The 25,978-nt window shown below is 39.0% G+C and overlaps 2 protein-coding genes across 3 annotated transcripts; one reads left to right on the top strand and one right to left on the bottom strand.

Moving 5' to 3' along the window:
- The first annotated feature begins 87 nt into the window (after positions 1 to 87).
- On the top strand, positions 88 to 18,230 carry LOC110161758 (versican core protein-like). 2 transcript variants are annotated; one of them, XM_020926580.2, is made up of 17 exons: positions 88 to 304; positions 715 to 788; positions 1,066 to 1,446; positions 2,787 to 2,961; positions 3,049 to 3,176; positions 3,269 to 3,562; positions 4,734 to 5,471; positions 8,586 to 8,743; positions 9,280 to 10,081; positions 10,163 to 10,498; positions 10,925 to 11,038; positions 11,138 to 11,251; positions 14,651 to 14,809; positions 14,941 to 15,023; positions 16,461 to 16,605; positions 16,684 to 16,866; positions 16,938 to 18,230. In XM_020926580.2, the coding sequence occupies exons 1-17, from the start codon at positions 273 to 275 to the stop codon at positions 17,162 to 17,164; spliced, it is 4,143 nt and encodes a 1,380-aa protein (XP_020782239.2). In that variant the 5' UTR covers positions 88 to 272; the 3' UTR covers positions 17,165 to 18,230. The 2 variants fall into 2 exon arrangements, with proteins under 2 accessions (XP_020782239.2, XP_020782237.2); XM_020926578.2 differs by having other exon boundaries at positions 90 to 304; positions 9,280 to 10,498.
- Positions 18,231 to 18,880: 650 nt separating this feature from the next.
- LOC110161558 (hyaluronan and proteoglycan link protein 1-like) lies at positions 18,881 to 23,269 on the bottom strand. The gene is made up of 6 exons (XM_055154211.1): positions 22,864 to 23,269; positions 22,485 to 22,639; positions 21,783 to 21,946; positions 21,106 to 21,304; positions 20,717 to 21,019; positions 18,881 to 20,583 (listed from the first exon to the last, which is right to left on the bottom strand). The coding sequence occupies exons 2-6, from the start codon at positions 22,609 to 22,611 to the stop codon at positions 20,300 to 20,302; spliced, it is 1,077 nt and encodes a 358-aa protein (XP_055010186.1). The 5' UTR covers positions 22,612 to 22,639; positions 22,864 to 23,269; the 3' UTR covers positions 18,881 to 20,299.
- Between the last annotated feature and the right edge of the window lie 2,709 nt (positions 23,270 to 25,978).

Below are 25,978 nucleotides of genomic sequence, written 5' to 3' on the forward strand. Positions count from 1 at the left end.
ACGCTCTGTTTCTCTCTTTACAAGAATGACGATAGCAGAGGGGAGTGTGCGTAATGACGCGTCTCCCTCTTCTACTCTGGGCGGTGAAATGGGGTGCATAGACAAACGTGCCCCTCCTCGCCCTAATGTTGGGATAATAGGGGGTGTAAAGTGCATTTGAACTTGCAGCTAGAGCTGAGAAGCACTCCGGCACGAAGCGGCGACACTCTATCTTTGTGTGCTACTGCTAAATGCGCCAATTAATGTAAGGATACGGTGGGACTGCTTAACATATGAGTGGATTTGCAGTTGGAATTCTTAAACGGTAAGTTGTTTTATATACGGTTTGTATTTGTCTTTGCTTTGCTGCTGTAGATTAGGTCAATATTGGCCTTTAAACAACCATCTTTGGTACTAATACAGCACAATGATAAGTTAATGAGTGTGCTTGTGATACAACTGAGACTTGGGGCATCCGCCAGGCTCTTTAGGAATCCACATCACTTTAACACCAGGATCTTAGGATAAGTGCTATCTTCTTCACAGCTGGGCTTTCTCTGGCTACAGCTGACCCCTTACATCTGCTCTTCTCAGCATACCTTATCTATTTGTCTGAGGTTGGTCTCATGCTGTAAATAACTGCGGACCCCATTGTCTCTGAAAGGGCTTTCCTAATTTCTTAAGCCCCTTGAGTCTTACGTTTTTATGTTTTGTGTTTGTTTGTTTTTTTCTTAGTTTACAAATGATGCCTCACATGTTTACACACCTGCTCTGCTTGGTGTGTCTGTGCTCTGCTCTTCCTTTGCAAGGTGAGTGTCAAAAGAAACACTATTATATATATATATATATATATATATATATATATACATATATACATATACACTACACTCTACTTAAGTAGAGTACATATACTATGTACTCTACCTTAATCACTTGTTACTACTTAAAACCTGTATATTTGTCAAGACCTTTACACTTCATGCACTTACTGTTGTCATAATATGTAAACGCTGGTGAGACATGCTATTTATTCCAAGATCTACCTCATTGTTAAAGATATATGAACTGTCTGTCATTGTTCTTCAGCACCCTCACACCAAATAAAGCTGAAGACAACATCACCTGTCAGAGCGTCACTAGCAGGCTACACACTTCTGCCATGCCGCTTCTCAATATCCTCGGACTTTCTGAGCACTTCCACACCTCCCCATCAGAGTGATCCACTGAGGATCAAGTGGACAAAGCTGGAGGAGGATGGGGAGAAGCTGGTTATGGTTTCCCAGGGAGGACAAACGAAGGTGGAAGAAAAGTACAGGGACAGAGTAAAGCTGTACCCATCTCCAATGTCCCGTCGAGATGCCTCTTTGATGATTCGCAAACTCAGGGTCAGTGATTCAGGGCTGTACCGCTGTGAGCTGATTCTTGACATGGACACCATCCAGGGCACTGTCAGCCTCAACATCACTGGTGAGTCAAATACAGTTGTATGTGCAGCTGTAACAGGTAGTGAAAACTACTAAGGGGGTCTATTAAGATCTATTATGTTTGTGAGCCAGTTGAAAAAAGTGTCCTGTCCTGTTTAATTAACAAGCAATATAACAATAAAGCCAGTGTAGCCATTATACTGTAGTAAATACATATTGAAGTTTGTAAATTTTATATAGTGTTTCACTCTTAGTAGTAGTTTGTTGAAACACTTACAAGTATTTTGTAGACTTGATTGCTTTTCTTTTGTGAATTGAAATGTTTACTTAGCTGTAAAGCCCATATTAACATTTTATGCCATTATAAAGTTGTGGTCAACATCTTAACAAATATGTGCTTGTTTACACATTAAAAGTTACATAGCTCATGGAAGATTTGTGTTGTTTGAGCACAGGATGTGCAGCAAGCAATCAAAGCTTCTATTTCCCTACTTCCTACATAGTTCAAAGTAATTTATTTGTCAGCAAACACACTCTTAAATAAGACATTTTCAGTGTTGAAACCTATTCAGGTTGGAATTTTAACTATGCTAAAATTTTAGTGATCTTTTTCCACCAGTCTGCTTATTACCTGCTTGGACATATAATAATTATATGATTCCGCATTTACAGCTGCCATGTAAAGGCTCAATGACAATGTGTCATTCAGCTGTTTGATGACATGATTGGATAGACTTGGGGCCAAAGACGCATACATTTTTCCCCCACCTTTGAGGTCACATACTTGAAAACCAAGCTACACTGCTTCCATACAAACCTCTTAAGATAGCAGGCTGCACATTTAGTTCAGCGCCCCCTTCTGATGAAGTAAAGCTAATGCTGCATCTTTCATCTCTGTTCTCTAACACATGCAACATCACCATTCAAATGTGTTTATGGGACTAATAGAGTTCACGCTGTACTTTGTGGCATAATACCAACTGAATCAACCCTTGGTCTCAGACGTTTACAGATTCCACATTTATACTTGAACAGGGCGCTTTGTTGTCTGCAGACAAAGACGTTCCCTATGAACAACACACAACTGGTTATTTCACACTCAGGCCTATTCACATCCTCCTGCAGCTCTGCCAGGATGTTCTCGCTCATCAGATACAAATCCACCCATCCACAAGAGGATAAGCGACCTGATTAACACACAGCACAACCATGTACATTAAGGAGATAATTGCTAAAGTATCAGGTTTGTGTAACTGTAGGTTTAATTATGTGATAATTTATTTTCACCAGCATTTTGGGTTACATATTTAAAATCTAATGTAGACAAGATGAAAGATGAATCTGTTTCAAGACTGCAGCTAATTCATTTCACAATGCTTGCAGGTGTTGTTTTCCATTACAGAGCTAAAAGCGATCGCTATTCTCTGGATTTTCCAAGTGCTATTGGAGCATGCCTCTCAGCCGGTGCTGCTATTGCTACACCCGAAGAACTTACTGCTGCGTATGAAGATGGCTTGGACCAGTGTGATGCTGGCTGGCTTGCTGACCAGACAGTGAGGTATGATCAAGAGCTTTTGATAGAGTAATAATAGTGGAAGTATAAAAAACATAAGTGTGTAAGTGTAACATGATAATATTTTTTCAGATATCCAATTACCCAGCCTCGACCAGGCTGTGGAGGTGACCTGATGGGCAAACCAGGAGTGAGAACATATGGGGTCCGAGAACAAACGGAGAAATATGATGTATATTGCTTTATAGATCAGGTGCAAGGTAACATAGTCATTCATGATCCTAATGGCAACTATATACTATAAAATAATTTATTATATAGTAATTATTCCCATGTTTTAATTATCTTAAAGGTGAAGTTTTTTATCCACCAATTAAAGAGAAGCTCACATTTGAGCAGGCCAAGGCTGAATGTGAGAAACACAGCACAAATCTGGCCTCCCCTGGTCAGTTGTTTGCAGCCTGGAGGGCGGGGCTTAATCGCTGTGACAACGGCTGGCTCTCTGATGGTAGTGTCCGCTACCCCATTAACATCCCCAAACCCCAGTGTGGTGGTGGCCAGCTGGGGGTGCGAACACTCTACAGGTTTGAAAATCAGACTGGCTACCCTGACCCTGAAGATAAACATGGAGCCTACTGCTTTAAAGGTAAGACATTATGATGTTGACTAGGTTATCCATGTTTATTTTGGTCACTCATAATCTTAAGGTGTCTTCTCTATTATGAACTGTCCACTTAACTGAAGCTTGCCTCAGACACATAGTTGTTGGAATGGACCTTCATACTATAAACTGTCAAGGTTACAAAAGTTGCCAAATAATCCCCACATGTCGGGAGACAGGGGAATAGGGAAATATCAGACAAGGGAAAGCAATGAAGTAGTGACAGTGAATGACAGGGCAGGAGTCCCACTCACTGAAAGTACTTTAAACCCAAACAACAAAAAGATAAACTTCTAGTACCCCTTTTATGGAGGGGCAGATTTTTACAAGGGGAAAACCCAACACACTCTGACACAGATTTTGCACAACATTGTACATGTCCCTAATGTATCACAGCTGGACTATCCCCAAAACGGACCGAGGGAGGAAACTCAGAAGAAACGTCTCCCATATGTAACTCCATGATTACAAAATAATCTAGAAAATAAGAAGTTTGATAACAAGGTGCATTTAAGTCAGTAGTCAAGACTGTTTTATAAAATGTTCTTTGTGTCTTGCCAAACTATGAGCAGAGCTGAAGAAAGCTGGTGAGAGCAATGTTTTAATGACAGTTTGTAGACAGACCCCAGCCCAGCCAGATGGCCATGGCTCACCAAACATATGACTTCATATTTGGGCAGAGCTAAAGCCAACCTGAATGTGTAGCGTCTCTCTGTTATGGTGTAAAAAGACCATACCAGACAAGAGCTGCTGTCTCCGGGGTCTGCAGGCCATTTGGCAATAAACACCTTTGTTATGTGACTGTGGAAAAATGCTCAAAGGGGAGAATTGGGGGAGAGAGGTGGAGTGGAAAAAAGAGAAAACCCCTCAATCTGTGCACTTCTTCTGCCCATCCTGGGTGTTAAAGTTTTATGCCAGTGATGCCTAAACATCACTGCTACTCTGGAATATTTACAACTAACACAACATTGAATCTGCTAAATGTGTCAGATTAAAACTTCTCACCCAAAAAAACAATTAACCATAATTAATAATATTTGTTAAATGGCCAAATACAAAGTATGCTACACATTATGCTAATTTAAAAGTTCATATTTCTCACACAGTCATTTTGAGCAGCAGCCTTAACTATTTTTCATTCCTCTTTTTTCTTCAGCTATAGTACCTGAGCCGACCACTTCTGAAACCCCCATAGACTTGGAGGAGTTTGACAGGACCATCAGCACTACAGCTCCTCCAGACTCTAAGAGACTTCAAATCCAAACACATGAATATGAGCCAGTGCCCCACACTACTCATAAACCTGATTACACAACTTCAGCCCCCCATTTAGAAATCATCCATACCCCCACTGTTGCCACAGTCCATGTGACTCCTACTCCTATATATGATTATGATGTCCAAGATTTTGAAAATGGGACTTATTTAGAGTCTGTCCCTATCAGAGGAGATGTTTTGTCTCCATTGGAGACCCCACCTACACCTCCCAATCATCTAGACAGCATATACATAGGACAGGGTAGAAGTCCCACTGTGCTGAGAGAAGGTCAGAGTAGTGCCAGTGGAGAGCCAGTTAGAGATAGTCTTTTAGAAGACAGACTTGTGGTCACTCCCACACAGATGCAGGGCTCTACAAATCCAAATATGGGAACAGATAGTACCAAGATGGAAGTGAGGGGTATTACCCCAGAGGTAGTGACTCCAGAGCCTGTCACTGTAGATCCAGGTATCCCAGTGGATAGTGTGGAAATGGTTCAGCCTGCAGTGGTCTTCAAAGAGGATGTCACCCCTGGACAGTTTGACCAGTCAGCATCAAGTGCGATAGATGGAGAGTCATCTGGCAAATCTCCCATTCACGTCATCATCGTCAATGTGCACAGTCAAAACCAATCTGGTAAGTGGACAGTTTCAATTACGTTTAATAACATCTTGAGTGTGGCCATACCAGTTTGTCAAAGGTTGATCTTGTCAGATCTCAGAAATTAAGTGAGCCTGGGCCTGGGTTGTACTTGGATGGGAAGCCACTGAGAACACCAGGTGGGGCACCCGTGGCAAAAAACTGTCATTGTGTCCTTAGGCAAGACACTTCACACATTGCCTACTAAGAAAGTGGAGTGTCCGTGAGTGTTCTTGGCGGGCGGAGGGGCAAATGGATAGAAAGCCTCGCTTCTGTCAGTCTGCCCCAGGGCAACTATGGCTGCAATAGTAGCTTGCCACCACTGAGTGTGGAGTGAACTGAAGCACTTTGGGTGTCTTGAAAGGAGCTATAAAAGTGCAATGATTAGTTTGATAAATTAATTAATTATGAAAATGCAGATTACTTCCTTAATTCATAATTAAATTAATTATGAAAATGCTAAATAAATAAATAATTAATTATGCTAATGAAAATGTATTAATTAATTAATTATTGCCTTTGCATTATTTGCAGTATGCATTATCATTAATCGGTCTTTTCCATTAATATTAATTTTCTACCCCGTAGTAAAAAAAAAATTAACATAAATGCTGCGTTGTTATTTTCATTAGCATATAGCATTAAAAAGAAACTATGCTCCTTAAAAATAACTATAAATTCAGTTGATTAGATTAATTAATTTGTCATTTTCATGTACATGAAAACTAAATTGTGTTTCACACAGCCACCATGGCTGTGGTCATAGTGAAGAATCAAAGAAAAACAGTGGCTTTAGAGGCTGTTGCAAATGTTGGTCTCGCAACCATCTTGGTCGATTTATTTGAATAAAAAAATAAGGTTTGCACTTTTAGTCACTGTACAAGTGTACAGCATATTCCAGTCTAAACCATATTGTCGTGACACATCAGGATTCCATAAATTAGTTATTAAAGAGGGGGTATTTTACTTCTATGGGGTAATAAATGCCCACATATAACATATTTGGATTTCCATGTTATCTAATTTCTCAAAAAACAACATATTAACATGTTTTATAAGTTTCACTCTCCATATTTAGTCACATCCCCTTCAGAGTGCTATCACAATACAGTCAATTTGCATCCCGCTAATGAAACTACTACACATAGCATCAGTTGTCAAGTTGCTGTGTACAGTTTTTTTTTATCATGTTTCTGTATGTTTATGGAGAATTGTCGTGTGGGACCATAAATGACATAAGCTTGTGGGCTGAGCATTGTCTTACCGTTAACCATAAGGAGGAGAGGAGGAGATCACTTCAAAACTTAAACATGCATGGATTACATCTAAAACCTCTTCAGGCATGTTTTTGATCAGGAAACATCATTGTAACATAGTAGCAAGCTAAACAATCTATTTTGCATAATACCTTATTTAAGAAGACAGGTAAAAGCAGGTGGAAAATATGTAAAGATAATAACTCACGTGGCTACCTTCTCAGCAAGAAGGTTCCGGGTTCGATCCCTGGGTCGCCTGGGCCTTTCTATGTGGAGTTTGCATGTTTCTTCCCATGTCTGGATGGGTTTCTTTCGGGCGCTACATAGGTCTCCAGGAAGAATAGCTGATAGCTAAGATCAATTAAAAACAATCAATTAACCTGCCCAGGTTAAATTAGCACTGGTGCAACAACCTGGCAGAGGTAGGACCAAGTCTTTGTTTTGCAAGTCTCAAATCTTTGACCGCAAGTCTGAGTCAAGTCCCAAGTCAAATACTGGCAAATCCAAGTTGAGTCTTGAGTCACATACATGTACATATTAACCTAGTAACATGTTTAAATTTGTAGTGAAATAATTGAAAAAAAATCATCCAAGGTGGCAGTCAAAGGGCTTGAAAATGTAGATAAGGAAATTGGATAAGATTGCTTCCAGATAGTGGTCTCCTGTAGTTTGATTTCTGACCTCAAATAAACATGATTTTATGTCCTTAATTCATCTCATTAGCCCTTAGCTGTAATGTATATACTCAGATCTGCATCAAAACTCTATCAGTGGGAACTGGTTTCCTCAAACCTAACTGGATTTTGTTTGTTTGTTTCATGCACTACTAGTCCATTGGCTCTACATCTTTGTATTGTGTAGCAAAGGGAAGATCTGTACAAACACACCCACTGGTACTAGAGCCAGATGTGGAAAGTTTTGAAGTCATTTCTGCTTGACTGAGTTTCAGCTAAACATTTTACAAACTCAACATGGTGTATCCTTTGGGAAAACAAGCTAGTATAATAATCATACATGTAAAATGGCAGCTTTCACTCACTCTACCTGCTTTTTTCTTTCCTTTCTCTGTCAAACACTGGTGGTCAAATTAGAGAGCTCTTTTCTTGTGGTCTAGAAACAACCCACAACTGGTTGACCATAATTGACCCGCCCCCCCAGGATCTCTCTGAACCAACAGTTTATTGCTTACATTTCATTTCTTTAAGATCCTCATTCTTACTTTTGCATGTATTAACCTCTCATATGTGTTCATGCTCCACTTATACCTTTAATAGGTTTCTTCCTATGGCCACACCATCTTCCCTTTATTTGTTATTGAAATATTTAAGGTGTATTATGTTGCATCATAAGGGGGCCCACCACTGACTGTTTCCACGTCATGAGGAAATGAGGACAATTTAAGCAGTGAGCTCTCTGATGAAACGTCTTTCTGTTACAAGCCATATCGATGTCAGAATCACAGGGTCTTTTGACTGAGCCTCATGCTACAGCTAAGTAGTTTAGCTGCACAGGCATGTCTCATTTATAATGTGCCCCATTCCAATGCTAAGGAAAACCCAAGGCATGTGTTTGTGTCACTTTTTTGCACATTTTTGCTCCACTTCCCACGATATTGCTTCCATGTGTATCATAAAATCCTAATGAGAAGACAAGTACTCATTGTCTATGGGTAGCCTTTGGCACCAAGTGACTGACCGTAATCATAACCATAACAGACCACTGACTGGGAGCCATCCACATACACTTTGGGTCACTTTTTAATCAACAACAGAATAAACCAGCACATTTTATGTGTTCTATAATATGGCCTTGGTCACTGCACATCTTCCTAAATGCTATGCATGTTTGTTCACAGTTGATGATGTCCTGAGGTTTCTGAACCAGCCTGGACCTGTGCCTCTCTTCCCCCAGATCTCCGACCTGTCCCTAGGCAGCAACCACGTCACTGATTCCTTTGAGGCATCTCCCATCAACTTGCCCTCAACAATCAGTTTTGTAAATGGGAAACATGAGGTATCACATAAAATAATTTGAGCTCTTCAATGTATTTCATGTATGCTTTAGATTATATTTCCTTTGTGATTCCATTGTCAGCAATATTAATATTCCTAAAAATATTTATCTCAAAGTATACAGGTAGAAACTTCAAATAACTTTTTGTCTGGTTAAAAAAATAATAATAATTAGGGAATAATGGGAATTTCAGCATTTGGGACATGTAAAAATATGGAATGATTTCATTTTTTGTGATTTCTTGGGAATTTTTGTTATTTGAAATGGCAAACATGTTTTTTGGAATATTGTATATTGAATGGATTCAAGTGCTGCTCAAGTGCATAATACAACTTTATACTACTAATAACTGCATTACAGAATGCAAAAAATGTAAATGTAAAATAATGCCCAGGCAGGCTTGTTCTATGACAGATCACAAAGGATTAATTGAACATTTAACTGTGCAGCTGCACCTTACTTTGTTATAAATAGTCTTATTAAGTAGTATTTCTATATCTTGTATATCTATCTTTGTATAACTTGTATTTCTTCAGGTGACATTTAAACCTGATCTTCCTGAAGAGGCCAGAGGAGATCAGTTTGAAATTGCCACACCTGTTCAGATTGAAAAGGAACAAGAGGAGGATGTGGATGATGTTGAAACTGTCACTCCTTTTGACTATGGAGCTATTGAGGTGCATACAAAGACTAATACTGACAACTCTCCCTCTACTGGTACCAATGGTGATCATGCTTCTGAAGAGCAGCCAACAAGTCCTGAAGCTAACACCTCACTGACATACACTGCTGCACCAATCACTTCTCCAGGCTTGGTCTCGTCCCAGGTGGACTTCCCTAAAGGCCTGTCTACATACGAGGACATGGAAGGGTCAGGAGGCAAGGGGCCAGAAGATTCCTCCTTTGAAGGTTCTGGGAGTGGCGTGTTTCCTACTGCCATTGTGTCAGACGTCAGGACAGATGAGACGGAGATGGGCGGAGTTGAGGTGACCACTTTAATCCCTGACCTGATGACCACAACCTCCAGCGTCAAGGTCCAAACGGAGGAGTTTGAAGGGTCCACCTCTGGAGAAGAGGAGACTTCAGGTCAGGATGGTTACCCCCTAGAGATGCGTAGATTTACAAGCACTCTTTCACCAATTTTCTTTACATCCCTACCTAAAATGGATGGTGATATAATGGAAGTACCATTAGTTCAACATGCCACAGCCGTGACGACAAGTTCTAAACATTTGGAAGGAGAAGTGGAACTCTCTGGGAAAAATGTTATTACTTCGCTATCATCAACGGCAGGGCCACACGAACACTCTACACATTCTTCTTTGGTGGCAACAAGTGGTACAGTAATGGAATCTCACTTGCAAAAACAGACCCCAGTATCCTCTCTTGCTTCAAATTATCCTATCACTTATTCTACAGTTACTGCCAAGTTGGACACCACAACACTTCATCCTGAAATAGCACACAAAACTATCACAGAGGACCAAACTGTGCTGTCCACAACCAGAGTCTCCAACTCCACTATGCCTCCATTGTACACCTTTGACCAAAGCACCAACTCAGTCCCTGCATGGGCTCTCATCCCAGATCCTGATGCTACTCCTTTGCCAGACGATTTCAACGAGTACGATAGAGAGATGGTGCCACCTTTGGAGTCCCAGCCTAAGATACCAGCAGAGAGAGCAGCCATAGAGCAACCAGAAGCAGTCACACACCCTACCTTTTCTGTGGAAGCCAGCACTGTCAATATCAGAGGTACATTTTAATAATAACTAAGCTTAATAATAAGCTGTATTACTGTGCACCTAAAATAACATGAAGCTAAATCAATTTCAGTTCTGACTAGATATATATGAACGAATAGATTTTATTAACAAGGTAAGTATTTAATCATCTTTGACTTACAGAATTTAATGCATTTAAACTTAAATCAAATTTGAGGACTGATTTTTTAGACATATATTATAGAACCAGGTCAAAATGTATAATCAATTAATTGTAATTATATTAACAAAAATGTATATCTCAATATGTTGTATTTTTTGCATTATTGTGATTACAGTATTCAGACAATGCATCAGGAATGTGTTTTGGTGATATTGTCATTAAAAGTAATTTACTGCAGGGCAAGTACAGATCTGCTAATCTTGGTTAAATTCTCATTTTCTGTGCTCTATTCAGATCTGCTGCCATGCGCTTCAAGTCTGTGTCTCAATGGCGGCTCCTGCTACAAAAAAGGCTCTGAAAACATGTGTGTCTGTGCACCTGGATACAGCGGGCAGCACTGTGAAACTGGTACAAACAGACTTCATAAAGACATGTTCTTTAGTGAACACATCCCAGTGACTCTATACTGACAGACGAATGAGGACTAATATAGGCTTGTGTGTGCAGATGTCGATGAGTGCCAGTCCAGCCCGTGTTTGAACGGAGCCACCTGTCTGGATGGGGTCAACTCTTTCACCTGCCTCTGCCTGCCCAGCTATGCAGGGGAGCTGTGTGAGCAAGGTCAGTGTATATAACAGCACTATATTGCAAGAGGTACTTTGAGTTTCATTCTAGGGATGGGACAAGATCTTGTGCTACAAAATCTCGAGAGATAGTTTACGTTTGAGTTTACATTTGGTTTGGACTAAAAATGGTTAATGCTGGTGAGTCTTGAGATCCCACAATTCCAAAAAGCAGTTCTACAGTGGTATAAAAAATAAAAAAATAAAAATCTTAAAATTGTTAGTCCACTGAATCTCAAAATGTCTTTTATTATTTAGTTATTATAAATTATGTCAAAATCTGTTTCTAGTCTCGGGTCTAATATCGTCTTGTGGAAATTGCGTCTCATCCCACTCCTATTTCATTCATTTAGGACCCAAGCACACACACATGAACACACATAGACTTCAGGCATAAAGTCCAGGGTATCAGGATCAATACAGTTTTTATTTTGTGTTGATAGGACCAATAATTACAGAGAAATACAGATGTTTGGAATGAGCTTGTACAATATTGCTGGATTTCAGATGGCATCACAACATTCTATAGACCAATGTTATTTAATACAATTTGGGGAGCAGCTAAAATGAATATTGTTAAAATGCAGTTTTTTGTTGCTAGACACTGCTAGAAATGTTCAGGTTCAACATTTATAAATTTACCTTTTGGATATTTTATGGTAAAGTACAATGTAATCAATAGGAAACACTGTCTCTTGCCCCCCCCATCTGGAAGTGTGACATCATCATTATCAATAATGCATGCGCGCGTTACCTAGGGTGACCAAACGTTCATTTTTCCCTGGACATGTCAGTTTTTTGCATCCTGTCTGGGGGTTTGGGTTTTGTTTTTTTTTAAGTGATGGAAATGTCTGGGTTTTCATTACCGTTCAATGGGGCCATTAAAGTGAGGGTCTCTCGTAGCTCTCGTAGTGACTCAGAAGGAGCGAGCAGACACAAACAGTCGGTCAGTCTGCAACATGCCGAAGCACAAATGCACATTTAACAATGACTTGTACCAGAAATTCTCCGTTTTCCGTCCCGGTCGGGACAAGTGGGAGTCCATGTGCACAGATTGTGAGGTGAGAGTACAGTGCTCCCTTGATTATCGTGGGGGTTAAGTTCTAAAAAATAACCCGCGGTAGGAGAAATCCGTAAAGTAGTCAACTTTATATTTTACAATTATTATATCTGTTTTAAGGCTTTAAACCCCCTCACCACACACTTTATACACTTTTTTCAGACAGGAGAGGCACAACCCTTTTTGCATCCTTCTTAAAACTTACTACTGCTGTTTTCCTTATGTTATTTTCCTCCTTCTTTATGTAATGAACCTAAGATTAATTTATTCCGTAATGGAGCCTACAGCGCAGAGTCCTGCACCTGCACAGTACAGCACTGCACCCGCCAGTTAACCCGAGATGATATCAAACTTTTGCACTGATTACGCCACGGACTGAATCAAAACTAAACCAGGACTAAACTTTTGCACTGATTACGCCACGGACTGAATCAAAACTAAACCAGGACTAACCCAGGACTAAACTAGGCCTGATTTCAGGACTAAAGAGGAGGACTAAACCGGGACTGAACTAGGACTAAAACAGGAGTAAACCAGGACTAAACCAGAACTGAAACAGGACTCACTGTCGGGACGGGCTCGGAGGTGACCGCAGGAGAAAGGACCGGCTCAGCTCCACACCTCACGGAGTTAAGAGCGGCAATTGATCGAGCTTGCTCTGCGGACAAACTGCTCGGGTTCTCTCTCTTAAGAGAGAAAAAAAATCCTCGAAACGATGAAACCAGGAAAGGTGAACCGCGATATATCAAGGGAAGACTGTAGCTCAATGTCGAGGCCCCACCTGCCACTCCCGGTAAGGTGTCCGGGTTTTCACAAATGGAAATATGGTCACCCTAGCGTTACCGCTAGCGGCAGACACACGTGCACGCGCGCTACTGCTATCAACAGAAACACGTGCGATGTCCGTGTGCTAAATTAGGTCAGGCACACTGCAGACAGAGGAAGACTTTTAGTCAAATTGTGCAGATTTAAATCAAAACTTGTGAACACATCACATGAGGAGACATAAAGAGGCGCGCTGTGGCTCAGGCCACAACAAGAGTGTAAATCCTCTTCAGCACCACACGCTCTTACTGCCACACGATTGGCTGTAGACCTGTCGATTAAAATGCGCTTGCCTTATAATCGAGATTGCGATCTTTCGATCTTTCGATTTTTGTCACAGCCCTAAGTGAATTCATTGTTCTCCATCTTAACTTTAAGATATGAATCACCCAACTGTCATTTGATCACTTAATATCTGTGGGAAACTGCCTGAATTAAACAAATGTATGGTCTCTTTTTTCAACAATCTGTAACTTGGCCTGTCGTTTGGTCTTTTGCTCTGGGTGTTGGCTCTGTAGCTGTGAGCCTCAGCATCTGGCCCAATATATCTGTCATCATTCATTAACAACAAAACTAGACACGGCCATGGAGCCACAAAAATCAGTAATTTTGTCCCCCATACTCTTTTTCCAGTGTGTTGTTCTAAATAACATTATTAGAATTCATGGATGGGGAAAAATTTTATAATTAAATAAAAATAAATAAATAAATAACTTTGTTTTTTAATTTTTAAAGAGTGAGAGCATACAGTTAGGGTCTATTATAAGTTCTGTGTACTCAAAATGTGGGATACTGTCATCATTGTTATCTCACCCATTTTTAGATAATTCAGATAATTCACTTCCCAATTTCTATTTTTGATTTTTACCATCACAAAGCCCTATCAGTGCAGTTTGCCAGGCCTGATATAGTCTGTGTTCTGTCAGATAAAGTGCAGCTGTCTTCTTGTTGCTGCCACTGGAAACAACAACTAAATAGGACATTGTCCCCATTATTTTTGCTAGAAAGCATTTGCAGCTGTATGGCACATGAACAATGCCAAATACAGCCTCTAGTTTCTCCTGTTAAGACCTTTTATTAGAATCTGTTTTTAAATCAGTGATTGGTTGCCACAAGGAGTCAGTGCTTGTTCATTAGTCCCACCTGGGCCTGGACACGGGATGCCGTCATAAGGGTACACAGCTAGACCACTGCAGCCATGAACTTTTACAATATAGTCATTGTTGCTTTGTCCAATCCAACTGTATTGTATCATGTACAGCAAAGCACAGCCATGTGCATATTGTCAACGGTGTATTGTCAAATGCCAGTAGTAGTACAAATACAAAGACCTTGTCCATTGAATGCCTTAAACACATCCATAATAACATTGTCATAGCCAGACACACAGATAGCATTATTGTAAAAGTACATGTAAAAATCATAAATGTGCATATAAGCTTAATATTACTTGTAAAAATATTTAGTCATATTTTATACTAAATGTCTTACTTGTAATATTTGTTCCTGCAGACACAGAGTTGTGTGGATTTGGTTGGCAGAAATTCCAGTCTCATTGTTACAAGTATTTCACTCACCGTCGGACCTGGGACTCAGCTGAAAGAGAGTGTCGACTACATGGCGCCCACCTCACCAGCATCCTGTCAAATGAAGAACAGCTATTTGTAAACCGTAAGTCTGAGATCATGATAAATGTTTTTCATCAACCTCACTGCAAATACTTTTCATTGCTGCCTACTTTTGATAGTTTTGTAGCTGTGCATTGTATTTATTTGAAATGTAACTGTACTTATCATCTGCAGGGCTGGGCAGCGATTACCAGTGGATAGGCCTGAATGACAAAATGTTTGAGAGAGACTTCAGATGGACTGATGGCAGACCAATGGTAACACTCTAACACTCAAAGTAGTCAAAGTCTGAATAATTTGCTCATTAGGTCAAATATGATATTCTAACGAAATGCTGATTATAAGCAAATCTACAAAAAGTATGTTTTAATTTAATGTAAGCAACATTTTTAACGTTGAAATAACAGTGCTTTACTTACTTGTGAATTACCTAGCAATTAGTATTTTTACTATTGTAAACACAAAACCACACCAATTGCCTAAATATGAGAGCAACATTGGCCAAAACAAACATGCTATACTATCAAATCCATAAAAGTCCTTGATAATGTAACTAAAATGGTGTAATCAGGCCTATGGGTTTTGCTGTACAGTGTTAAGTCACTTCTGCTCTTCGTCTGGTCCAATGACGTATTTTCACACACACAGTGCACTCTTGGGAACCATCAGCTGTTCAAGATTCAATGAGAAACTTAAGACTGGGGGGACCCTGTAGTTGTCATGTGTTATCTTTCAGAATAGAGGCACACCCCGTTCTCAGAGTTCTTCAACATTTTTTAAACTTTCAAAGCACATGAACTTTACAGCGAGTAATTTGCTATCTTTATTTCCTTAATAATGATGAGGCTTAAATATTTCATTTAGGAATGTAACACTCAGTCTTTAAGAGATGTTTTTGTTATCCCTGTAGCACCTCCCTGTGGTGTGAATTTGCATTACACAGATCAGTGATTGTCTTTGCACTGAGGTCTCTTCTCATGGGGATAGGTGGAGACTACATAACCCTGATGCTAGTAACAAATGTGTAATATTTACTGTGAATTATAGAACCATGAGAGGGGAACTCAGCCGAATTCAGTGTAAACAGATCAGTAACTTTTTGATAAACTTTTATGCCACAGTAATTGGTAAATTTTTATTCAAAAAAAAAAAAAAAAGACATAATATTCAAATCAGGACTCTGCAACATTAGGGCATGTGAAGGGGTTGTAATGAAGCTACAAAGACCAGACAGACGACCTGTGTCTACTTTGTTTGGACAGCTGGAACCTGGGAGGATGTTTTGTCAGCCTCACAATATTTTATTTATTTTTGATTTAACCAGGAAAAATGTTTGAGAACTAATTTTCATTCATTCATTCATTCATTCATTCATTCATGGAACAACATTTCTGGGCATTAATGCTTATTGTGTGTACCTATTTTTGCAGAACTTTTTGTTATTTCTCATAATTTAAGACTAGATTCAAGCTAAAATATATAGCACTTTCGACTCATTATAGATAATTAATTATTCTTTAAGTGTTTCATTGTGCTAGTTATTTATTTATCTTGGATTATCTTGAAGCTAATTCACTGAAGCAATACATTTTTTATTGTGACCAGCTCAAAAGTCTACATTAACACAATATACAAAATGCCAATATCAATGGATGAAATATGTATATGATAATGTAATATTTATATTTTGACAGCAATATGACCATTGGAGGCCCAACCAGCCGGACAGCTTTTTCCAGTCTGGAGAGGACTGTGTGGTGATGATCTGGCATGAGGGAGGACAGTGGAATGATGTACCATGCAACTACCACCTCACTTTCACATGCAAGAAGGGAACAGGTACTAGCAAGCCCCAAAGACAGTGTCTTTATTTACAAAAAACAACAACATGTCTATATTACTTGATACTCCCTGCAGTGTCATGCGGCCAGCCTCCACTTGTAAAGGACGCGCGAGTGTTTGGAGCCTTGAAGCCTCGTTATGAGATCAACTCATTGGTGCGTTATCACTGTAATCAGGGCTTCATCCAGAGACACACTCCCACCATACGCTGTCGGGCCAATGGCCAGTGGGACATCCCCAAAATCACCTGCATAAGTCGTGAGTTACTTTTCTTCATATTAACAATAGTGTGTTGTTGACCACATTTTAACTGTGTGTTTCTTTTCAAGCGGCCATGTACCACAAGGCTTTGACTATCAAACACCGCAACAAAGACAACCAGCAGCATCTAAACAAGCACTTTAACCACCACCTCCATATCACAAAGAGCCATGCTAAACACAATCAAGACCAAAATAATTATGGCATTTTTCAGCGAATCTGGAATCCTTTTCAGCAACTTCTTAAGAAACAGCAGCCTCACAACCAGGCTCAGAATGAGCACATGGGACCTTGACCTCAGGTTTGAGTTTAGGGTTTCTAACCTTTGGTTCAGGAGCATGAATGGAGAGAAACACTCCTGTCTGTGTCTCAGTGCCTCACTAAAATATATGGGTTATTTTTCTTAAATATGGCTCATTTTAAGCCCATCAGTGAGGTGTTTTATCTCACATGATCTCATACTTCTGCTTAAGACGGCTCCATGGAGAATGTGAACTTCAATGCCTTCTGTGAAATAAAGAATCCAAATATTAGATAAATTATCACAGCTGTTTAGGCTGGTTTTTAATTGTTTATAGATGAATGCAAAGAGTATAAACATTAAATGTTAACTTTAAGACATTATTGTGTTGATTTTTATAGTTGATATAATTTTTTATGCAAAAGTTTTATACAAAATCCAACACAAAGGTGTTTTTTAAACAAAGAAGGGAGTTTGATCATGAACAATATTTAAGGGGTAACAATAAACCAAGGCACAGCTGTGTGTTTGTAGGTGACACAAAACCATACTTTTTTACAGTAAGCTGTAATGTGCCTGGATCGCCTGTGTCATTGTGGGAAAGTATGAATGTTTAATACGTTCTTTACAGGCTCAATGTTTTCAATACCGCAAATACGAGGCCATTTAATTTAAATTATTTTATTCAATCTTTGAATGGACTGTGAGACTAATGATGTCATTCTTACTGTTTACTGAAACGATGTTTAGGAACCTAATTTGTTTTATGCACAAATCAAATGTCTTTATTTCCTCACCAGTCAATGCTTCAAATGGTGGTCTTTCCCGCAGATCTGGGATCTGTTGTATTGTACCAGTATTAAATTGAGCTGTGAAATTGTGACTGTTTATGGAAACTAATCTGTCAGTAGAGCTTTGGTGTCACACTCATTTATTTCACCTCTTCCATTCCAAATGTATATATTTTTTAAAGTAAATATGCAGAATTGCAGGAGGTCCATGCAGTTATGTAAAGACTCAAGAGCTTATTTGTATGTTAGTCTTATCATAATCAAGTTACTCTCTGTCTTTGTCTTTTGTCACTGTCAGATATTTGTGCAATAAAATGGTGAATTTGAAACTCTTATTTTACCTTTTTTCTTCAAAATATATTAGTTTGGAATCTTTCATTTTTCAATGTACTTGACACATATTTGAGAGCACTCTTAACCTGCCCAGTTTATTCACAGGCTCCAAGTTAATACATGCACATGAAAGAAACAACATGTCATCTGTATTTTGTCCAAATAAAGTGTTCTTATAGGATCATGAATGGCCTGGTTGTACAGTTGGAGCAAGAATTGTGCAACAACCAACTCATTTGAAAACACATGGAGCACACATTACTGTGAAGCATAAACAGTCCCGCCTTGGTGCAGAGCAATGCGCTGAAAATGTCCTTAAAACTGCAGTGGGAAAGCTCATAGGTAGGACTGGGTGATGTTGGAATAAAAACTGAATGGTGACAACATTTTTGTCATCTTGCTATTTTCTTAAATTTTCTGTTTAATTTTTACATTTAAACAAAAACTCTTTTCTCCACCAAGTCCTGTTATTGGGCAGCTTCTGTCATACTCTGAATGACAGGTAAATTCAAAGTTCTATGTTAACTTTCTTAAGAAGCAGATTAATGTATTTACCTAAGTGTAAGACAATGTAAAGATACAGGAATCATGATATAATCAAAACTGCAATTGAGCTCCAAGAAAAGCCCAATACAAAACACACAGACCTAATCATGGCTTATTTTATTGTTCTCACAAGACATGTTTTTTTGATACAAAAGCATTCTTTTTGAACCAGTAATTGTTACATGATCTAGTAAAAGAAGCATTTTTGCAGTTTGTTTAATTAAATCATAATGTTATCTCTTGCGTCATTGTTTTACATGAGCTTATCAAGCGGTTGTTCAATGATAAGACCATAACATTACCACTTCATTCGACTGATCCTTAGCTTTTCCAGGATAATGACAAGGAAAACATCAATACAGCCAAAGTGGATGACCTCAGAGTTTACCAGGGCCAGATGGGACTATTTAAGTATTAGCCTAAAAAGGAAGTTCTCTTATCATGGTAAATGTGAGTGGCTTCTTTCTGCAGACAAACAATATGCATTGCTAAGGTCATAGCTTCTACTAGGCATGGTCATGAATAGTATTTCTCTGTTTTGTTTACAGTGACTGTATATAAGAAAAAGTCATGTCAAACTGTATAAGGCTACATTTGGTTTTTTACTAAAATAAACAAATTTTTATCAAAAATAGCAGTTTGTTGATTGAGTCTATGCTGTGTGCTTTTTCATGCACAAGGCTATAGATGCAGCCAAAAATATCTAGTTTCAGTGTTACATATTATCTAAGTTTTAGCAATTCTTACCATTGGTTTTACGTAGCCTACGATTGCCAGGCATGTTGTATTGCTGAATGAGAACTACTAAAACTACATAAACACTACTCTAAAGATTCCTTTATTCCCTTCAATATTTTTGTGCTGTAAAAAAGGGGGGTTGTATATTTTATAGGCTGTGAAACTTGTTTAGTTTTAGTAAACAAATAACACTTGTTAGAGACACCATGAGAACATAACAACGTTGATATACATTAAAATAGTATCAAAGGAAATAAACAATGTAATGGATGCTAGTGTGGTGTATTCACAACAGCTAGATCCTGTCGATCAGTTAAAATATGTTCTTAATGTTTGGTCCATAATAAAAATAAAATACAGGAGGATTTAAAACAAAGTACCAGTTAGTAGCACCTTGTTGTCACAGACAGTAGGACCAGGTCCCTTTCTTTCAATGTTGTGAGCAGCTAAAAATCATGGCTTTGTTGTACTTGCAGTTCTATTAAGTGCCAAGTTTTAGTGCAACCATAAGACTTGTTTCTGTAAGGCTTCCTTGTGTCTGTTTACCAGTAACAGTTAATATGAATGTTACTGCTACCTTTCAAAACTTCAAAGGCATTGATAAAATAATAAGACCTTAAATAGAATGTGTAAACTATCCATCAGAATTTCAGATTATAAAGCACCAGAAACACAATTTTTCAACATTTCAATGAAATTGGCATCACAGTTTAGTTGCTATGACATATATGGCCTTCATTATTCACCTAGTCTCTTCTTTTCTCTTTAGTTTGCACTTGTCTCAATTGGAGCCTTTGAAGCAGTACACTCCATAGAGCTTGTGCTTTTTGTCAGGGAAACCACTGAAGCGCACGGCAGCCTCAGTGGGGCTGCGCCGAGGGTGGGATATAGGGTAACGCACACTGCCATCAGCCAACCACCCTGCATCACAGCGGTCATAGCCAAGGAGCTTCCACGCAGCAAACATATGACCCACTTTGGCAATCTGAGCACCATCCTTCTGGCAAGCTTGCACTGCCTCATCATAAGTAAGTTTGGAACGCTGGATCAAGTAGTAGAATCGACCTGAGGGGCATAGCAATAAAATTGTGTCCTTCATTAGGTTAAGATGAGAAAAAAACATCCACATTCTGTAAAAAAAATATATATATTTGTATTTCAATTTATATTTCAGCAGGAACATGAACATTTGTTTTACCTTTGTAGTGGGATGTAAAGCAGAAAACGTCATAGTGGTTCTTCTCTTTGTCCCGTACTCCATAGTTGCGTACTCCTGGTACAGTGTTCCTTCCGCCACAGGGTTCTCTGGGTGTTGTGATGGGATACTGTACTGAGCCATCACTAAGCCAGCCAGCATTGCACCAGTCCATGCCTCCTCTCCAAGCATCATAAAGCTGATCAAATGAGGCCACAATGGCATCCTGGTCACGGCAAGCCCGCTCTGCATCGTAGTAATTGAGGTTGTAGCGACCAAGGCGAGGAAAGTAGGGAAAAACAACACCTAGGTACCAATCCAAGAACAAGGATGTATGAGCATCATACTGTATCAGCAGTAAAGTAAAAAAAAAAAAAAGATAAATTTCACACCTTCTAGGTCAAGAGCTACTACTGCTGTTGCATCCTCCAAACCATCAATAACTTCACATTTATATTTCCCATAATCCTCCAGGGAAATTTCTGTGATGACAAGCGATGCGTCTGATGGAGAGGTGTTGAGTAAATGGACACGCCCATGAAAACGTCCATAACTTCTTTTGTGAAAATCCATGGAAACAAAAACATCCACCTTTAACAAAGTTAACAAATGTTATTGGTTCACTCAGACCTTCACAAACACAGTGATCGCTGTCTTCACACCAGCAAGTGTTACCAGTAATACAGTATTTCTGCCCATTAGTGACAGCTAATTGTATTCATAATAATTTGTTCATTTGTTTCTACACTGATCTACACTGAAGTTCAGCAGTTCAAATCCTAGCCTAAAGCAGGTGTTGTTGTGTCCTTGAGCAAGACACTTGCTTCACATCATGAATCTTATGTCCATGATATGAAGCTCTTTGAGAGCCCATTGGAGGCAGAGAAGCACTCTCTTAAAATATGGAACTATTTCATGAGATGATATTTCATATTAACTCATTCAGCTATCTTTTTCACACACATTATGTAAACAGTAATAATAATAATAATAATAATAATAATAGTAATAATAAATATTTTGTCACAGTGCATACATCATGCTCTGCAGGATTCATGGAAGAACTAACCTCTTTGAGATAGTCAGAAGTCAGCTTCGTCCATTTGATCCTCATCTTGCGACTGGGTCGAAGACTTTCTTCTCTGTGTATCTTACATGGTAAAGTAACATTCCCACCTCGTCTAGTTATCACTTTGGATGGCTCTGCCAACACAGAGAGTCGAGGACCATTCTCTGCAAAACAGTTACATTTAAACTGTTTACTAACTTAGAATATTGTGTTCTTTTTGTAAATATAAAATGTAATATCCTGACAAGTTTCTATCATCCTCCTCGTCATTCAGACTATGTTTAAAACAGAGTGATGCAGGAGCAGGAGGGTCCAGTTGTTGAACTAATGGCACATTGATTTCACTTTGGACATGTGCTTAGAGGGCAGCACTTGTATTTTTCACCTTTTGCAGAGTCTCACAGTTAATATGCATAGTCACAGGATTATTTCTTTGTAATACAAAACAGTTTTCTGCTTACTGCTGTTTAGTTATGTACAACAGGATTGACTGCAAGTGTATATTTGTAAAGTTCGGAACTGTGCGGAGTGAGTCAGTCAGTCAGACGTTTGTATAAGATAAGTTCTCTCGGAGCTGACGACCCTCCACATAGTGTCCTTATCAGTGGTGTCACAATGCTCTGATTAGCTGAGGACACAGAAGACACAGCAGAGTGTGGGAAACACAAAACAGAGATTGCAGCTTCTTATGAATGAACTCACCTACGACATAGATGGTCCTGGAGTGCTCTAGTTCAGGATACAGTGCATCTAACTGTCTGAGAGTTTGTAGGGCTGATCTGTCAGCTGCAACCACTGAGAGCAAGACTAAGATTGGCAAAGAAATCATCTTTGGTCAAAGTGGAAGATGGTTCACACTGCAGAGAAACACAGTACAAGTACAAAGAAATGTCAGGTTAAATACATGAGCCAAATCTCTGCAGTACACAGGGCATTTCTATCCTTGGGACATTTCCTATCTGCAATGCTGTGCCTTTCTGCAAGAACTCTGATAATGCCCTGCATCCTTTTGCTCTGCACACATCCAGCCTACCGCACTCAACTGATACATACGGCGAATAGTAAATGATCATATACATACTGGGCAGCAGATGTGTTATCCAGCAATGCAAGAACGCAGCATACTGTAGAGCATGGCAGCAGCAATCAAAGTCCACAACTTCACTGAGACTGTTACTGTGCAGCATTTCCCCTCTGAGCGCATTCACCTTACACACACACACACACACACACCTCACTGCAGCCACTCCACACTCACTAGCGCACACACATAAAAGAAACAGACAATAGAAATGTGTAATAAATATTCTCCTTACATCATTTTCTACACACATTACAAAGTGTCCCTTCACACAAAATTAAGCTAGTATGAATTTGGCTCTTAATAATTTTATGTTTTAGTATTATTGTGATTAGACAAAGAAAAGAAAAGGAGTACTGGTTTCAAAATAATAAAGAAAGGGCAAATTAAAATTGTAATAATAATTACTTCTTTTTTTTTTTACTCCAGTTGGCCTTATTCCGTGCTGTATGTTCAGATGTATCTCTGTCTATTAGCAGAAATCTCCAAGGCTCCCTGTGCCCCCACCCTCTTTATCGCCATTCACTCTTAAACTGCTGATGTATGGGTACCTCAGTGAGATCTGCAGTCAGCAGAAAGACGCTGCAGCACACACTCATGTGTGTGCATTTGGAGTGGTGGTGGTGTCCATGCTATGAGTATAGGGAAAACTGTTCAGTATTGAGTCTTTACGACAGGAGGTGCTGGTGTGTGAAATGGGAAAAAAGAAGGGGATATGCACAAAAAGCCCTGTGCTCATCCATTAGCAGGTGTTAACTATAAAGCAGCTTTTACAGAGCTCTGTGTGTAGTTAAAAGATCTGCACGTACTTCATCTGTGGAAAGGATAACAGATCACTAACGTATGTGCCTCTGACTGACTGACTAACACAACTGCTTCTGTGTAGAGCGTAAACAAGGCAAGGTCTTTTTAGGCCAGGTGTGCTGCTACTGTGTCCTCAACATGCACACATCTGTTGAAGGCATTCACTAATGCAGTTATGAAAAAAATGAATCATATGATGCCTTGTTGATTATAAGAATCCATTGTTTAAAGTTTACAGAACTCAGGCTTATTTTAGCCATGTTTGGTCATATTTTTAGTTTAGCTTTTAGTGGTGTATTTACATTTCCTCAGTGTTCCATTATAATGTTTACACTTGGTTTTTATGAACCACATGTCCCCATTTCACTTGAGAACTTTTCCTTCAACACACCTTGAAAAAAATGGCACATTCAGTCATTTGTCTTTCCTCATCAAAACTTCCTTCTCTGAAAAATGCAACTTGTCTCCTGTTTTTTTCTGAAAACATTGCTTTTGTTGGACAAATATAATTTCATTTGAATAATGACACATATATTGAGAGCCACATTACTGCAAGTGAATTACTCCAAATGTACCCCCACACACAAAGAATATTTGTTTTGCATGTTGTCACCATGGTTGTCACACATTCTGCCATTTTGTTGGAGGGCTGAAACTTCTTAAAATGTATGATCATACCACGTGCAACAGGGCTGTTTACTGCTAAGAAAAACAACATCAAGCAGTCATAGAGGATTTCATAATTATCATTTCTGAGGTTAGAGTTGGGACATTTCTCTGCTCAAATGCCTTTAAAATTAGTCACCACCAAGATATAATACATACCATTTTACTACAATATTATGTTCTCATGTCCAAAGTAAGATACATGATTTCTTTTGGGGGAGTTTTGGAGTCTTTATAGATACAGAGTATTACAATGTAATGTAATAAATATAATGCATTAAAACCAACCAGAACAGCAACTTTAGAGCATGGTGTCTTCCAGTTTTCATAAATCTATAGATGCTGTGTACGTTTACAAATGTGTATTTACAAATATGTGTTTACAAATGAACTTGGCATGCCTGACATGGGGCATTAGTAACCTGATAGACAGGATACATGAGTGACTAATGCTGCACATTCTGCTCTAGGGATAAATGTAAGGGGAAACTTACCCTTAGGAGCTGATCATTACAACTATAAAAACTTACATATATTGTAAATGGTGGGAGAGTGCTACATTCTAGTTGTTGACCATATGTAGTTGTATGTTTTAGGGCAGGGTACAAATATTGGGGTATTTACACTGAAAATAAAAACTGGAATTCAAAAATAGCCAAGCACATTTCATTACAGCACAGTTGAAGTGTTCAAACACATAGGCCTTTTGCCTGAAAATGCTATGAACAACTTGTGACGTCTCTGTCACACCACCTGCTACAAAGAGGTCTCAGTCAGAGCACATTGGGCCTATGATGCCATCACACAAAATGGGTGGAAACCAACACATTACAATTTCCGGTGCAAATGCAGTTACAGCCACGCTATGTTTGAAATGAAGAGAATAAATGAATGAACATCTACAATGCTGAGGGTAAAATATAATTTACTGTTATGTTCTCCACTGTTCCATTGCCAGTTTGTCCTCAGTGCATCAAATGTATGATTAAAATCTAATTGAAATAAATGAGAAATTAAGATACAAGATGCAGCTATGTTTACACAATCATCATAAAAAGTACAACAAATTCTATGAAATTCAGGATGAATACATTTTGTAATTTTTTTTTAGAAAGTTGTTTGGAGAGCTTTACAACAACTGCATTTAAAATCTTGATGTCAGTTTTGGCAAATATCAGTTATCAGCCACAATATCAAAGTGAAAAAAATCCAAAACCATCCATGCTTCCTTAATAAGTAAAAACTGAATATCAACCACATGGGAACCATTCCTGAGCAGCATGATGTATTAAGATTCATTGTTTCTCACTCAATCACCTCTGCTCTTACCCAAGTCTCCAATGCCTCCCACTGTGTGAGATAATTTATGATGCTTTTTCCTCAGCTCACCTCTGTGAAGTCACACAGTTAAAAGTGGTGTGCCTCTTCATTCCACAGTCACTCCATGTTTTCAAAGACACGGCTGAAGGTTTTATCTATGTTTTATATGGCTGCTTAAGGTGTCAAGAGGTGAATTCCTGGGGTCACGGGGCAGCAAAGGTCACCAAAAAAGATATTACCAGACCTAAAGCATTAAGATTTTGTTACATTTTATTTACGACCTTCCAAGGGCCATGACTAAATTAAAGTAAAAGACAAATGTTAT

This window comes from Boleophthalmus pectinirostris, unplaced genomic scaffold, assembly GCF_026225935.1.
Source record: "Boleophthalmus pectinirostris isolate CB_2022bp ecotype Guang Dong unplaced genomic scaffold, ASM2622593v1 HiC_scaffold_18, whole genome shotgun sequence".
Lineage (NCBI taxonomy): Eukaryota > Metazoa > Chordata > Actinopteri > Gobiiformes > Gobiidae > Boleophthalmus > Boleophthalmus pectinirostris.